Raw genomic sequence first — 17,886 nt, 5'->3', positions numbered from 1 at the left:
AAGCCCACTTATTCTCACCACTCTCTTCTCTCCAACATTTTCTCTTTATTTTTTTGAAAACATCTACAAATCTTCACCTTCGCCTCCAAAACATAGTGATCAGACATCCCTCCAGCTGCCCCTATTGGCACATTAACATCCAAATGTGACTCTTTTACATGCCTATCAATCAACACATAATCCATTAATGCCCTCTGACTATCTCTCCTACTCACATACGTATACTTAGGTATATCTCTCTTTTTAAACCAGGTATTCCCAATCATCAGTCATTCTCAGCACACAAATCCACAAGCTCTTCACCATTTCCATTCACAACACTGAATACCCAATGTACACCAACTATACCCTCAACTGCCACATTACTCACCTTCACATTTAAATCACCCATCACTAAAACTTGGTCTCGTGCATCAAAGCTGCTGACACACTCACTAAGCTGCTCTAAAAACACTTGCCTTTCATGATCTTTCTTCTCATGACCAGATGTGAAAACATCAATAATCACCCATCTCTCACCATCCACTTTCAGTTTTACCACCAACAATCTAGGATTTACTTTTTTTACACTCCACCACATACTCCAACAACTCCTGCTTCACGGGTTGTGCTACTCCTTCCTTAGCTCTTGTCCTCTTACCAACCTGACTTTATTCCCAAGACTTTCCCAAACCACTCTTCACCTTTACCCTTGAGCTTCATTTCATTTACTGCCAGAACATCCAGATCTCTTTCCTTAAACATACAACCTATCACTCCTTTCTTCTCTTCTTGGTTACATCCACACGCAATCAGAAACCCCAATCTGAGCCTTCAAGGAAGATGAGCACTCCCCACTTGACTTATTCTTCTGGAGGTGGAATGGTGGAGTGAAAAATTTTTGAGCGATCGGGGCTTGAACATACAGGAGGGTGTGAGGCGTGCAAGGACTAGAGTGAATTGGAACGATGTGGTATACCAGGGTCGATGTCCTGTCAATGGACTGAACCAGAGCATGTGAAATTTCGGGGGTAAACCATGGAAAGGTCTGTGGGGCCTGGATGTGGATTGGGAGCTGTGGTTTTGGTGCATTGCACATGACAGATAGAGACTGAGTGTGAATGACTGTGGCCTTTTTTGTCTTTTTCTAGCGTTACTTCGCTGAAGGAGCGGGTAACGATGCTGTTTCCTGTGGGGTGGGGTAGCAACAGAAATGGATGAGGGCAAGCAAATATGAATATGTACATGTGCATATATATATATGTCTGTGTGTGTGTATATATTATGTATATGCATGTATACACAGACACATACATATATACACATGTACATATTCATGCTTGCTTGCCTTCATCTGTTCCCGGCAACCATATAACATTGTTGGAACTACAATTCCTTCAATATTTTCATTTACTCATTTTGCTATGTCGCTGTCTCCCGCGTTAGCGAGGTAGCACAAGGAAACAGATGAAAGAATGGCCCAACCCACCCACATACACATGTATATACATACACATCCACAAACACAAATATACATACCTATACAGATCAACGTATACATATATAAATACACACACAGACATATACATATATACACATGTACATAATGCATACTGTCTGCCTTTATTCATTCCCATCGCCACCCCACCACACATGGAATAACATCCCCCTCCTCCCTCATACATGCGAAGTAGCGCTAGGAAAAGATAACAGAGGCAAATTCGTTCACACTCAGTCTCTAGCTGTCATGTCATAATGCAGTGAAACCACAGCTCCCTTTCCACATCCAGGCCCCAGAGAACTTTCCATGGTTTACCCCAGGCGCTTCACATGCCCTGGTTCAATCCACTGACAGCACGTCGACCCCGGTATACCACATCGTTCCAGTTCACTCTATTCCTTGCACGCCTTTCACCCTCCTGCATGTTCAGGCCCCGATCACTCAAAATCTTTTTCACTCCATCTTTCCACCTCCAATTTGGTCTCCCACTTCTCCTCATTCCCTCCACCTCTGACACATATATCCTCTTGGTTAATCATTCCTCACTCATTCTCTCCATGTGACCAAACCATTTCAAAACACCCTCTTTTGCTCTCTCAACCACACTACTTATATTACCACACATCTCTCTTACCCTTACATTACTTACTCGATCAAACCACCTCACACCATATATTGTCCTCAAACATCTCATTTCCAGCACATCCACCCTCCTGCGCACAACTCTATCCATAGCCCACGCCTCACAACCATACAACATTGTTGGAACTGCTATTCCTTCAAACATACCCATTTTTGCTTTCCAAGATAATGTTCTCGACTTCCACACATTCTTCAATGCTCCCAGAATTTTTTGCCCCCTCCCCCACCATATGATTCACTTCCGCTTCCATGGTTCCATCCACTGCCAAATCCACTCCCAGATATCTAAAACACTTCACTTCCTCTAGTTTTTCTCCATTCAAACTTACCTCCCAATTGACTTGACCCTCAACCCTACCGTACCAAATAACCTTGCTCTTATTCACATTTACTCTCAACTCTCTTCTTTCACACACCTTACCAAACTCAGTCACCAGCTTCAGCAGTTTCTCACATGAATCAGCCACCAGCGCTGTATCAGCAGCGAACAACAACTGACTCACTTCCCAAGCTCTCTCATCCACAACAGACTGCATACTTGCCCCTCTTTACAAAACTCTTGCATTCACCTCCCTAACAACCCCATCCATAAACAAATTACACAACCATGGAGACATCACACACCCCTGCCACAAACCTACATTCACTGAGAACCAATCACTTTCCTCTCTTCCTACACATACACATGCCTTACATCCTCGATAAAAACTTCTCACTGCTTCTAACAACTTGCCTCCCACACCACATATTCTTATTACCTTCCACAGAGCGTATTTCTCACATACATTCTTCAAAGCAAACACCTGATCCAAACATCCTCTACCACTTCTGAAACCACACTGCTCTTCCCCAGTCTGATGCTCTGTACATGCCTTTACCCTCTCACTCAATACTCTCCCATATAATTTACCAAGAATACTCAACAAACCTATACCTCTGTAATTTGAGCACTCACTCTTATCCCCTTTGCCTTTGTACAATGGCATTATGCAAGCATTCTGCCAATCCTCAGGCACCTCACCATGAGTCATACATACATTAAATAACCTTACCAACCAATCAACAATACAGTCACCCCCTTTTTTAATAAATTCCACTGCAATACCATCCAAACCCGCTGCCTTGCCGGCTTTCATCTCCAGCAAAGCTTTTACTACCTCTTCTCTGTTTACCAAATCATTTTCCCTAACCCTCTCACTCTGCATACCACCTTGACCAAAACACCCTATATCTGCTACTCTATCATCAAACACATTCAACAAACCTTCAAAATACTCACTCCATCTCCTTCTCACATCACCACTACTTGTTATCACCTCCCTATTAGCACCCTTCACTGAAGTTCCCATTTGCTCCCTTGTCTTACGCACTTTATTTACCTCCTTCGAAAACATCTTTTTATTCTCCCTATAATTTAATGATACTCTCTCACCCCAACTCTCATTTGCCCTCTTTTTCACCTCTTGCACCTTTCTCTTGACCTCCTGCCTCTTTCTTTTATACATCTCCCACTCATTTGCATTTTATCCCTGCAAAATTCGTCCAAATGCCTCTCTCTTCTCTTTAACTAATAATCTTACTTCTTCATCCCACCACTCACTACCCTTTCTAATCTGCGCACCTCCCACACTTCTCATGCCACAAGCATCTTTTGTGCAAGCCGTCACTGCTTCCCTAAATACATCCCATTCCTCCTCCACTCCCCTTACCTCCTTTGTTCTCACCTTTTTCCATTCTGTACTCAGTCTCTCCTGGTACTTCCTCACACAAGTCTCCTTCCCAAGCTCACTTACTCTCACCACTCTTTTCACCCCAACATTCACTCTTCTTTTCTGAAAACCCCTACAAATCTTCACCTTCGCCTCCACAAGATAATGATCAGACATCCCTCCAGTTGCACCTCTCAGCACATTAACATCCAAAAGTCTCTCTTTTGTGCGCCTATCAATTAACACGTAATCCAATAATGCTCTCTGGCCATCTCTCCTACTTACATATGTATACTTATATATATCTCTCTTTTTAAACCAGGTATTCCCAATCACCAGTTCTCTTTCAGCACATAAATCTACAAGCTCTTCACCATTTCCATTTACAGCACTGAACACCCCATGTATACCAATTATTCCCTCAACTGCCACATTACTCACCTTTGCATTCAAATCACCCATCACTATAACCGGGTCTCGTGCATCAAAACCACTAACACACTCATTCAGCTGCTCCCAAAACACATGCCTCTCATAATCTTTCTTCTCACGCCCTGGTGAATATGCACCAATAATCATCATCTTTCTCCATCAACTTTCAGTTCTACCCATATCAATCTAGAATTTACTTTCTTACACTCTATCACATACTCCCACCACGCCTGTTTCATGAGTAGTGCTACTCCTTCCCTTGCTCTTGTCCTCTCACTAACCCCTGACTTTACTCCCAAGACATTCCCAAACCACTCTTCCCCTTTACCCTTGAGCTTCGTTTCACTCAGAGCCAAAACATGCAGGTTCCTTTCCTCAAACATACTACCTATCTCTCCTTTTTTCTCATCTTGGTTACATCCACACACATTTAGACACCCCAATCTGAGCCTTCGAGGAGGATGAGCACTCCCCACATGACTCCTTCTTCCGTTTCCCCTTTTAGAAAGTTAAAATACATGGTGGGGAGGGTTTCTAGCCCCCTGCTCCCGTCCCCCTTTCACACATTCTTCATCGCTCCCAGAATCTTCGCCTTTTCCCCCAACTTGTGACTCACTTCCACTTCCATGGTTCCATTTGCTGCTAAGTCCATTCCCAGATATCTAAAGCACTTCACTTACTCCAGTTTTTCTTCATTTAAACTTACATCCCAATTAACTAGTCCCTCAACCCTACTGAACCTAATAACCTTGCCCTTATTCACATTTACTCTCAACTTTCTCCTTTCGCACACTTTTCCAAACTCAGAAACCAACTTCTGCAGTTTCTCATTTGAATCAGCCACTAAAGCTGTATCATCAGCGAACACCAACTGACTTCTCAGGCCCTCTCATCCACAACAGACTGCATACTTGCCCCTCTCTCCAAAACTCTTGCATTCACCTCCCTAACAACCCCATCCATAAACAAATTAAACAACTGTGGGGACATCACACATCCCTACTGCAGACCAACATTCACTGGAAACCAATCACTCTCCTCTCTTCCTACTCGTACACATGCCTTACATCCTTGGTGAAAACTTTTCCCTGCTTCTAACAACTTACCTCCCACACCATATACCCTTAAGTCCTTCCAGAAAGTATCTCTATCAACCCTATCCTATGCCTTCTCCAGATCCATAAATGCTACATACAAATCCATCTTTTTTTGCAAGTATTTCTTATACACATTCTTCAAAGGAAACACCTGATCCACATCCTATACCACTTCTGAGACCACACTGCTCTTCCCCATCACCATATAATTTCTAAGGAGATGTCACACTGACACTTTAGTACTTCATCTCTCCTTTGCCCTTGCTTACCATCTGAGAATGGAATTGGTAAGATTGCTGAAATATTCTAAGGCCATGTCAGGGTCCAATGGGTCTTGATTTCCTGAATGAGGCAAGGCACTGATGCGGTGTTACAAAAGCATGCTTGATTTTCATTTGGTTCAGCACTTCTCAAATGAGTTAAGGTCTGGGTAGTTCCCAGGCCATCCCGGCAGTTAAATGATTTCCTATGATAACCAATTCATCACATTTCTAGCATTATGGCAGCAGGTAGTTATTTATTTGCTTTATTTATTATGCTTTGTCACTGTCTCCCGCATTAGCGAGGCAGCGCAAGGAAACAGACGAAAGAATGGCCCAGCCCACCCACATACACATGTATATACATACATGTCCACACATGTAAATATACATACCTATACATCTCAACGTATACATACATATACACACACAGACTCTCTCTCTCTCTCTCAGAGTACAGAATGGAAAAAGGTGAGAACAAAGGAGATAAAGGGGAGTGGGGGAGGAATGGGATGTATTTAGGGAAGCAGTGATGGATTGCGCAAAAGATGCTTGTGGCATGAGAAGCGTGGGAGGTGGGTTGATTAAGAGGGTAGTGAGTGGTGGGATGGAGAAGTTAGATTATCAGTGAAAGAGAAGAGAGAGGCATTTGGACAATTTTTGCAGGGAAAAAATGCAAATAAATGGGAGATGTATAAAAGAAAGAGGCAGGAGGTCAAGAGAAAGGTGCAAGAGGTGAAAAAGGGGGCAAATGAGAGTTGGGGTGAGAGAGTATCATTAAATTTTAGGGAGAATAAAAAGATGTTTTCGAAGGAGGTAACTAAAGTGCGTAAGACAATGGAGCTAATGGGAACTTCAGTGAAGGGGGCTAATGGGGAGGTGATAACAAGAGTGGTGATGTGAGAAGGAGATGGAGTGAGTATTTTGAAGGTTTGTTGAATGGGTTTGATGATAGAGTGGCAGATATAGGGTGTTTTGGTCGAGGTGGTGTGCAAAATGATTTGGTAAACAGAGAAGAGGTAGTAAAAGCTTTGCAGAAGATGAAAGCCAGCAAGGCAGCTGGTTTGGATGGTATTGCAGTGGAATTTATCAAAAAAGGGGGTGACTGTATTGTTGACTGGTTGGTAAGGTTATTTAATGTATGTATGATTCATGGTGAGGTGCCTGAGGATTGGCGGAATGCTTCCATAGTGCCATTGTACAAAGGCAAAGGGGATAAGAGTGAGTGCTCAAATCAAAGATGTATAAGTTTGTTGAGATAATGTTCTCGACTTCCACACATTCTTCAAGGCTCCCAGGATTTTTGCCCCCACCCTATGATTCACTTCCGCTTCCATGGTTCCATCCGCTGCCAGATCCACTCCCAGATATCAAAAACTCTTTACTTCCTTCAGTTTTTCTCCATTCAAACTTACCTCCCAATTGACTTGACCCTCAACCCTACTGTACCTAATAACCTTGCTCTTACTCACATTTACTCTTAACTTTCTTCTTTCACACACTTTACCAAACTCAGTCACCAGCTTCTGCAGTTTCTCACAAGAATCAGCCACCAGCGCTGTATCATCAGCGAACAACAACTGACTCACTTCCCAAGCTCTCTCATCCACAACAGACTTCATACTTGCCCCTCTTTCCAAAACTCTTGCATTCACCTCCCTAACAACCCCATCCATAAACAAATTAAACAACCATGGAGACATCACATACCCCTGCCGCAAACCTACATTCACTGAGAACCACTTTTCTCTCTTCCTACACGTACACATGCCTTACATCCTCGACAAAAACTTTTCACTACTTCTAACAACTTGCCTCCCACACCATATATTCTTAATACCTTCCACAGAGCATCTCTATCAACTCTTATCATATGCCTTCTCCAGATCCATAAATGCTACATACAAATCCATTTGCTTTTCTAAGTATTTCTCACATCCATTCTTCAAAGCAAACACCTGATCCACACCACTTCTGAAACCACACTGCTCTTCCCCAATCTGATGCTCTGTACATGCCTTCACCCTCTCAATCAATACTCTCCCATATAATTTCCCAAGAGTACTCAACAAACTTATACCTCTGTAATTTGAGCACTCACTTTTATCCCCTTTGCCTTTGTACAATGGCACTATGCAAGCATTCTGTCAATCCTCAGGCACCTCACCATGAGTCACACATACATTAAATAACCTTAACAACCAGTCAACAATACAGTCACCCCCTTTTCTAATAAATTCCACTGCAATACCATCCAAACCCGCTGCCTTGCCAGCTTTCATCTTCCGCAAAGCATTTACTACCTCTTCTCTGTTTACCAAATCATTCTCCATGACCCTCTCACTTTGTACACCACCTCGACCAAAACACCCTATATCTGACACTCTATCATCAAACACATTTAACAAACCTTCAAAATACTCACTCCATCTTCTCACATCACCACTACTTGTTATCACCTCCCCATTAGCCCCATTCACTGAAGTTCCCATTTGTTCCCTTCTCTTACGCACTTTATCTACCTCCTTCCAAAACATCTTTTTATTCTCCCTAAAATTTAATGATACTCTCTCACCCCAACTCTCATTTGCCCTCTTTTTCACCTCTTGCACTTTTCTCTTGACCTCCTGTCTCTTTCTTTTATACATCTCCCACTCAATTGCATTTTTTCCCTGCACAAATCGTCCAAATGCCTCTCTCTTCTCTTTCACTAATAATCTTACTTCTTCATCCCACCACTCACTACCCTTTCTAATCGACCCACCTCCCACGCTTCTCATGCCACAAGCATCTTTTGCGCAATCCATCACTGATTCCCTAAATACATCCCATTCCTCCTCCACTCCCCATACTTCCATTGTTCTCACCTTTTTCCATTCTGTACTCAGTCTCTCCTGGTACTTCCTCACACAAGTCTCCTTCCCAAGCTCACTTACTCTCACCACCCTCTTCACCCCAACATTCACTCTTCTTTTCTGAAAACCTTCGGAAAGCAAAAATGGGTATGTTTGAAGGAATAGTGGTTCCAACAATGTTGTATGGTTGCGAGGCATGGGCTATGGATAGAGTTGTGCGCAGGAGGGTGGACCTGCTGGAAATGAGATGTTTGAGGACAATGTGTGGCATGAGGTGGTTTGATCGAGTAAGTAACGTAAGGGTAAGAGAGATGTGTAGAAATAAAAAGAGCGTGGTTGAGAGAGCAGAAGAGGGTGTTTTGAAATGGTTTGGGCACATGGAGAGAATGAGTGAGGAAAGACTGACCAAGAGGATATATGTGTCGGAGGTGAAGGGAATGAGAAGTGGGAGACCAAATTGGAGGTGGAAAGATAGAGTTAAAAAGATTTTGAGTGATCGGGGCCTGAACATGCAGGAGGGTGAAAGGCGGGCAAGGAATAGAGTGAATTGGACCGATGTGGTATACCGGGCTTGACGTGCTGTCAGTGGATTGAATCAGGGCATGTGAAGCGTCTGGGGTAAACCATGGAAAGCTGTGTAGGTATGTATATTTGCGTGTGTGGACGTAAGTATATACATGTGTATGGGGGTGGGTTGGGCCATTTCTTTCGTCTGTTTCCTTGCGCTACCTCGCAAACGCGGGAGACAGCGACAAAAAAAAAAAAAAAAAAAAGTTTGTTGAGTATTCCTGGTAAATTATATGTGAGGGTATTGATTGAGAGGGTGAAGGCATATACAGAGCATCAGATTGAGGAAGAGTAGTGTGGTTTCAGAAGTGGTAGAGGATGTGTGGATCAGGTGTTTGCTTTGAAGAATGTATGTGAGAAATACTTAGTAAAGCAATTGGATTTGTATGTAGCATTTATGGATCTGGAGAAGGCATATGATAGAGTTGATAGAGATGCTCTGTGGAAGGTATTAAGAATATATGGTGTGGGAGGCAAGTTGTTAGAAGCAGTGAAAAGTTTTTATCGAGGATGTAAGGCATGTGTATGTGTAGGAAGAGAGGAAAGTGATTGGTTCTCAGTGAATGTAGGTTTGTGGCAGGGGTGTGTGATGTCTCCATGGTTGTTTAATTTGTTTATGGATGGGGTTGTTAGGGAGGTGAATGCAAGAGTTTTGGAAAGAGGGGCAAGTATGAAGTCTGTTGTGGATGAGTGAGCTTGGGAAGTGAGTCAGTTGTTGTTCGCTGATGATACAGCGCTGGTGGCTGATTCGTGTGAGAATCTGCAGAAGCTGGTGACTGAGTTTGGTAAAGTGTGTGAAAGAAGAAAGTTAAGAGTAAATGTGAATAAGAGCAAGGTTATTAGGTACAGTAGGGTTGAGGGTCAAGTCAATTGGGAGGTAAGTTTGAATGGAGAAAAACTGGAGGAAGTAAAGTGTTTTAAATATCTGGGAGTGGATCTGGCAGCGGATGGAACCATGGAAGCAGAAGTGAAGCATAGGGTGGGGGAAGGGGCGAAAATTCTGGGAGCCTTGAAGAATGCATGGAAGTCGAGAACATTATCTCGGAAAGCAAAAATGGCTATGTTTGAAGGAACAGTGGTTCCAACAATGTTGTATGGTTGTGAGGCGTGGGCTATGGATAGAGTTGTGTGCAGGAGGGTGGATGTGCTGGACATGAGATGTTTGAGGACAATATGTGGTGTGAGGTGGTTTGATCGAGTAAGTAATGTAAGGGTAAGAGAGATGTGTGGAAATAAAAAGAGTGTGGTTGAGAGAGCAGAAGAGGGTGTTTTGAAATGGTTTGGTCACATGGAGAGAATGAGTGAGGAAAGATTGACCAAGAGGATATATGTGTAAGAGGTGGAGGGAACGAGAAGTGGGAGACCAAATTGGAGGTGGAGAGATGGAGTGAAAAAGATTTTGAGTGATCGGGGCCTGAACATGCAGGAGGGTGAAAGGCGTGCAAGGAATAGAGTGAACTGGAACGATGTGGTATACCGGGGTCGACGTGCTGTCAATGGATTGAACTTGGGCATGTGAAGCGTCTGGGGTAAACCATGGAAAGTTGTGTGGGGCCTGGATGTGGAAAGGGAGCTGTGGTTTCGGTGCATTATTACATGACAGCTAGAGACTGAGTGTGAACCAATGGGGCCTTTGTTGTCTTTTCCTAGCGCTACCTCGCACACATGAGGGGGGAGGGGGTTGTTATTCCATGTGTGGCGGGGTGGCGATGGGAATAAATAAGGGCAGACAGTATGAATTATGTACATGTGTATATATGTATATGTCTGTGTGTGTATATATATGTGTACATTGAGATGTATAGGTATGTATATTTGCGTGTGTGGACGTGTATGTATATACATGTGTATGTGGGTGGGTTGGGCCATTCTTTCGTCTGTTTCCTTGCGCTACCTCGCTAACGCGGGAGAGAAAGGGAAAAAAAAAACACACACACATACACAGACATATACACATATACACATGTACATAATTCATACTGTCTACCTTTATTCACTCCCATCGCCACCTCGCCACACATGAAATAACAACCCCATCCCCCCTCATGTGTGCAAGGTAGCACTAGGAAAACACAACAAAGGCCCCATTCGTTCACACTCAGTCTCTAGCTGTCATGTAATAATGCACCGAAACCACAGCTCCCTTTCCACATCCAGGCCCCACAGGTGGTATCCTGCATAAAGTAATCATACCCATGAACCTCATATAAGGAAGATGGTCCTCTAGCACCTTAAAGTTCTGCTCTCCATTCATTGTAGTGTTTTTAAGTCTAAAGTAAAACCCTTCCCTGCCTAGTGCATCACTAAAGCAATCGTAGATCATCAAAATACCTGGGTGTTCCAATATCTTCACTGTGAAACAAGATTCATACTGACTGGCACCCTCTAGCCTCCTTACCCTCCCCTGCCTTACTCCACTGTTGCTAACTCCAGTCCCTGTATTTCTTTGCTAAAGCGAGTCATTTGCGTTTCATTTCCTTTGTAAGAAGGAGTTTGGCAGCTGGCTTGTGGGAGGGAATGTGAAGGTCCTTTTGCAAGTGATGATGAAGGGCTCTTAAGAGACATTTCCTAAAGGTTTCGGATGGCTTTTCTAGAGTTTGGCAGCTGTAATGTGAGATGGCTTCAATATTTCTTGTATCAAGATATCATCTGTAGATTCAGAAGTTTTCCTTGGGTAACCAAGGATATGTTTTGATGGTGGGATGACATTGTCAGAGAGGCCATGATCACCAGCAAGCAGCCATCTTTTTGTGCATTCTGAGCACCCAGTGCACCTAGAAATCTTGGATGTACCCAAATTTTCTTGCTTCCAAGCAAGAATTTGGACTTTCTCCTTCTTACATAGTTAGGAGCCAACCATCTTGAAGCACAGGTGAAAGAAATAACAATGCCAACGGGTGAAATCCCCATAATGAAGTGGCAGCCAGAATGAGTAAAGAAAGAACATCCTTCTCTAAGGATAGCAAGAGGCACACAGAGGCAGGTTGCTGGTACTCACATCGTTAGAAACCCTAGTCTCAGTGACCAGATGTATAATAATTTGACCCATAGAGCATAATATGCTTCTATCCACTTTAAACCTAAGCTGTGTATCACATTTGAAAATACATAGGGGGTGGACAGAATTTTTTTGCAGACACTGTACAGCTGAGGGTGGACATTGCAGCAAATGGAACCATGGAATAGATGTGTTATATGAGACATTAAGGGGAAAAGGTTCTGGAGGCATTAAAGAATATGTGGAAAGAGGGGTCACTATTTGGGAGGGCAAAAATGGGTATTACTTGGGGTATATCAGTCCCTACAGTGATGTATGAATGTGAGGCATGGGTGAAAGAGGATGAATGTGTCAAAAATGAAACATTTGAGGACAATATGTGGTGTAAGGTGGTTTGATCAAATGAGCAATACAAGGATAAGAGTGAGGTGTGGTCTTACAAACAGATGGTGTGGGAGGAATGCTACTAAAAGTAGGGAGGAGTTTTTATTAAGAGAACTTGACATGTGTGAAAGTAGGTAGAGAGGATATGGAGTGGTTCCAGGTAAAGGTAGGTCTGTAGTAGCAGGTGTGTGATGTCACCATAATTGTATAATTTGTTTATGGATAGGGTGGTGTGGGAGATAAATAAGGTAAATGTAAAGGTCTTGGAGAACAGAAAAGGTAAACATTCTACAGGCGGTGAGAGCGACTGTAAAGTTCATCAGTTTTCATTCGCTGATGACACAGCAGTGGTGATGGATTCATGTGAGAAACATCAGATGTTGGTTTCTGAGTTTGGGAGTGTGTGAAAGGAGGAAGATGAGAGAAAATGTAAATCAAAGAAAGGTTATTGGGTTTAGCAATATAGAGACAGGTTATATGGGGTGTGAATTTGAATGAAGCAAGTGGCATGTTTTAGATATCTGGGAATGACATGGCAGCAAATGAAACCATGGAAGTGGGGGTGAGTCACAGGGCTGGTGAGTGGGTGAAGGTTTTGGAAGCACTGAAGAATGAGTGGAATGAGAGTTGACTATGTGGCTGGGTGAAATTGAGTTTGTTTGAAGGTATGGTATTCCCAACAATGTTGTATGGATGAGAGGCAGGGGCTACATATGAGACTGTGTGGAGGAAGTTGCAAGTGCTGGAAATGAAATGTCTAAAAACAATATGTGGTGTGGGGAGGTTAGTTGAGGAAGTAATGACTTGGTAACAAAGAAAAGTGGCACTGTAATTAGGAGAGGATGGTTGAGAGAGCTATAAAGGGTGTGATGATATGGTTTGGACATATGGAAAGAATTAGAGGAGAGATTGACATTGGGAAGATAAAATACCCAGTTTCTTAAAAGGAGACTTAGCTATTTCTGTAATGTGGACTTTCCAAGTATGAGTTTACTGAGGAAGATGTGTCAAGACAAGAAACATGACTGAAAGAGAGAAGTAGCAGAATAGAGAGATGTGAAAGAATCCAGTGCTGAGTGGTCAGCATATGAGTGCATTTAATTATTTGTGGAAGAAAGGAAATTGTTGAAAAAAAAAAAAAAGAAAAGGTGTAAGGGACAGGACAGAACCTTGATAGACACTGCTGCTGATGGAAAAAAGGGGGGAGGCTGATCCATCATCAACCACACAGACAGATCAGCTAGAGTATGCGAGATATGAAGGAGCAAAGTGAGGGAGGAAAACCAAAAGAGGGGAGCCGAGACATGAGACCCAATGCCACACCCTGTCAAAGGCCCTAGATATATTATAAGCAACTGCACAAGACTCCCTAAAATCTTTCAGAGATGGTGACCACACATTAGTAAGATAGGTAAGAATATCACCACTGGATCTTGCCTTACATAAGCCATGATGATGATCAGGGAGACGGCTGTGAGTTTTGAGGCATTTAAGGATATGGGAGCTGAGGAGCGATTCAAAGGCTTTTGAAATGGTACATGTCAAAGCAATAGGACTACAGTTAATGTGGTAAGATGTGACTTATAAATGCATGCTTCCAAGAAGGAAAAGATTTGGTTTGCAATAAGAACGGAACACACAAGCAAGCACAGGTGCAAATTTAGAGGGCACACTCAGTAAATGGGGATGGATGCCATCAGAACCATAAGCCTTGCTTGCATTCAGAGACAGAAGCACTTTTCGGACAGTCCGAAAAGAAATTATGAGGAGGGGTATTGGATTAGTTAGAGGAGCTTCAGGAGGTGAAGGAATGTTAGAGTCATCCAAGGTAGAGTTAGAGGAGAAACAAGAACCAATGAGAGTTGCTTTGTCTAAGGGAGAGGCAGCTACAGTACCGTAAGAAATGATAAGTGAAGGATAGAGAGAGCGACAGAAGTTGTTAGAGGTACCCTTAGCTAAAGACCAGAAAGACCTATCAGTGGATGACAAGGAGAGGTAATTGTACTTAATCTGAATAAAGGAACATTTTACCTCATGGATAACATGCTTGTAGTGATTATGGGTGGTAATAAGAGCTGAATGATAGAGAAAGAAGAATTTTTCCAAGCCCAATATGCTTGATTCATTGCCTGAATGGCCTCAGAATAGGAACAGTTGAACAATGGACTGGATGGAGAGGTTGTAATGAAGAAGAGGTGATAATTGCTTCCATTTCTGCCAGAATAACCTCTACCATGCATTTAGCAGAGGAAGAAGCATTACCACATAAGAGACAGTAATTAAGACTGAGTTGGGAGGGCAACTGTTGAGAGCCTGTTTTGTCAGTTTTGCATGCATATGTCAGTGCGGTTTCAGAAGTGGTAGAGGATGTGTGGATCAGGTGTTTGCTTTGAAGAATGTATGTGAGAAATACTTAGAAAAGCAAATGGATTTGTATGTAGCATTTATGGATCTGGAGAAGGCATATGATAGAGTTGATAGAGATGCTCTGTGGAAGGTATTAAGAATATATGGTGTGGGAGGCAAGTTGTTAGAAGCAGTGAAAAGTTTTTATCGAGGATGTAAGGCATGTGTACGTGTAGGAAGAGAGGAAAGTGATTGGTTCTCAGTGAATGTAGGTTTGCGGCAGGGGTGTGTGATGTCTCCATGGTTGTTTAATTTGTTTATGGATGGGGTTGTTAGGGAGGTAAATGCAAGAGTCCTGGAAAGAGGGGCAAGTATGAAGACTGTTGGGGTTGAGAGAGCTTGGGAAGTGAGTCAGTTGTTGTTCGCTGATGATACAGCGCTGGTGGCTGATTCATGTGAGAAACTGCAGAAGCTGGTGACTGAGTTTGGTAAAGTGTGTGGAAGAAGAAAGTTAAGAGTAAATGTGAATAAGAGCAAGGTTATTAGGTACAGTAGGGTTGAGGGTCAAGTCAATTGGGAGGTGAGTTTGAATGGAGAAAAACTGGAGGAGGTGAAGTGTTTTAGATATCTGGGAGTGGATCTGTCAGCGGATGGAACCATGGAAGCGGAAGTGGATCATAGGGTGGGGGAGGGGGCGAAAATTTTGGGAGCCTTGAAAAATGTGTGGAAGTCGAGAACATTATCTCGGAAGGCAAAAATGGGTATGTTTGAAGGAATAGTGGTACCAACAATGTTGTATGGTTGCGAGGCGTGGGCTATGGATAGAGTTGTGCGCAGGAGGATGGATGTGCTGGAAATGAGATGTTTGAGGACAATGTGTGGTGTGAGGTGGTTTGATCGAGTGAGTAACGTAAGGGTAAGAGAGATGTGTGGAAATAAAAAGAGCGTGGTTGAGAGAGCAGAAGAGGGTGTTTTGAAATGGTTTGGGCACATGGAGAGAATGAGTGAGGAAAGATTGACCAAGAGGATATATGTGTCGGAGGTGGAGGGAACGAGGAGAAGAGGGAGACCAAATTGGAGGTGGAAAGATGGAGTGAAAAAGATTTTGTGTGATCGGGGCCTGAACATGCAGGAGGGTGAAAGGAGGGCAAGGAATAGAGTGAATTGGAGCGATGTGGTATACAGGGGTTGACGTGCTGTCAGTGGAGTGAATCGGGGCATGTGAAGCGTCTGGGGTAAACCATGGAAAGCTGTGTAGGTATGTATATTTGCGTGTGTGGACGTGTGTATGTACATGTGTATGGGGGGGGGGCCATTTCTTTCGTCTGTTTCCTTGCGCTACCTCGCAAACGCGGGAGACAGCGACAAAGTATAAAAAAAAAAAAAAAAAAAAAAAAAAAAAAAAAATGTCTTGTCTGTGTTATTTGTGAGTAGAGATAGGTTGCTGAAGTGTAAGGCAAGGGTAAGCTTTTGACTTTTATTTTGGAGCTGGTGGTTATCTATGGAGTGGTATGGATGTGAAGGATCTTGTGCAGTTGCAGTGTATGTATGCAGTATGTATGTATGCAGTGTATGTATGTTGAGGTGGGAGTATATTGGACGGGGTCATTGTTTTGTTGTGTAAGTACTGAAGTGTGTGGTGGCTAGCCAACCAGTGGTTGTGGTCATTTTATGAGCTTTGCAGTTTTGTACAAATGATATTTGAGAGGGAGGAGGACCAGTTAGGAGAGGTGCATTTTGGGTGGAGCAGATGAAATATTTGAAGAGGATACAAATATATCTCATAACAATGACCAAACACATTATGCTCTTAAAGATAAATAAAAGCTAATCCATTGGCCAGGAAAAGGCAGGTACGGTGTGTACGATCCAAGGGAATTCTGCACAACCAAATGTCCAGGAGTAAGTATAATACACAAAATGAGAAAACAGCTCCTCCCTAGCAGAGGGTATGACCATGGTTGGGGAAGGCAGTGATTCTCAATCAGAAAACAAGAGGGTGGGAAGGTCTATACCCTAATTTTCCTATCTCATTCTAAAGGATTTTTCATGCTTACAAAACATACCACATAGCTGATAAATAATATATTTATATTTATTTATTTTGCTTTGTCGCTGTCTCCCGCATTAGCGAGGTAGCGCAAGGAAACAGACGAATTTAAATGGCCCAACCCACCCACATACACATGTATATACATACACGTCCACACATGCAAATATACATACCTATGCATCTCAACGCATACATATATATACACACACAGACATATACATATATACACATGTACATAATTCATACTGTCTGCCTTTATTCATTCCCATCGCCACCTCGCCACACATGAAATAACAACCCCCTCCTCCCTCATGTGTGCGAGGTAGCGCTAGGAAAAGACAACAAAGGCCCCATTCGTTCACACTCAGTCTCTAGCTGTCATGTAATAATGCACCGAAATCACAGCTCCCTTTCCACATCCAGGCCCCACAGAACTTTCCATGGGTCAGGATGAAATCTAAATTATATATAAAACAGTGAAAAGTGAAATCATAGAATCATTATTATCATTATGATGCAAACAGGGGTAAATAACAATAATTTCTGAACCATATGATAAACTGTGTTTGTCAATATGGTTAACATTCAAATGATAAACCAAGACACAATATCAAACAAAAATTTCTAGATTCACTTCCTATGTTCTGAAATTTAAGAGTACTGAAGTAAGTGAAAAGGAAGTAAGTATTTATAGAGTCTACAATGAATATTAACAATACAATGGAATACAGGCAGTATGTGTGAATCACTACTTACAGGATGAGAAGCAAGAGTGGTGAAGCCCCTTATCTGTTCTGCTGGAGTGAGACCCTCAGGCACAGTGCGACCACGTCGTTTACGTTCCTGTGTTAAAACAGTAGCAGTATCCTGCAAGCGAGTTACAACTTCTTCTGTCAGCCCTGCACCCTCACTTGGTACATCTGCAGAACCACCAGTTTCTGCTGTAACAGCCTGTGAATTATCCAGAAATATGCTTCTCAATTGAAGTAACCAAAATACATGGAGGATTAATTGTCAAAACTGATTGATTACAAAATATGAGATGAATGAAAATATAACCTCC

The 17,886-nt window shown here is 42.7% G+C and overlaps 1 protein-coding gene across 1 annotated transcript in view; it reads right to left on the bottom strand.

Moving 5' to 3' along the window:
* Window positions 1-17,886, bottom strand: part of Prp19 (pre-mRNA processing factor 19) — a 241,755-nt gene that overhangs the window by 173,066 nt on the left and 50,803 nt on the right. Inside the window, exon 5 of the mRNA XM_071665386.1 lies at window positions 17,580-17,774. Coding sequence (XP_071521487.1) covers window positions 17,580-17,774 — 195 coding nt within the window. The remainder of the gene's footprint in view (window positions 1-17,579; window positions 17,775-17,886) is intronic.

Source organism: Panulirus ornatus, chromosome 10, assembly GCF_036320965.1.
Source record: "Panulirus ornatus isolate Po-2019 chromosome 10, ASM3632096v1, whole genome shotgun sequence".
Classification (NCBI taxonomy): Eukaryota; Metazoa; Arthropoda; class Malacostraca; order Decapoda; family Palinuridae; genus Panulirus; species Panulirus ornatus.
Note: the sequence above shows the minus strand (reverse complement) of the source record. Positions and strands in the feature narration are given on the sequence as shown.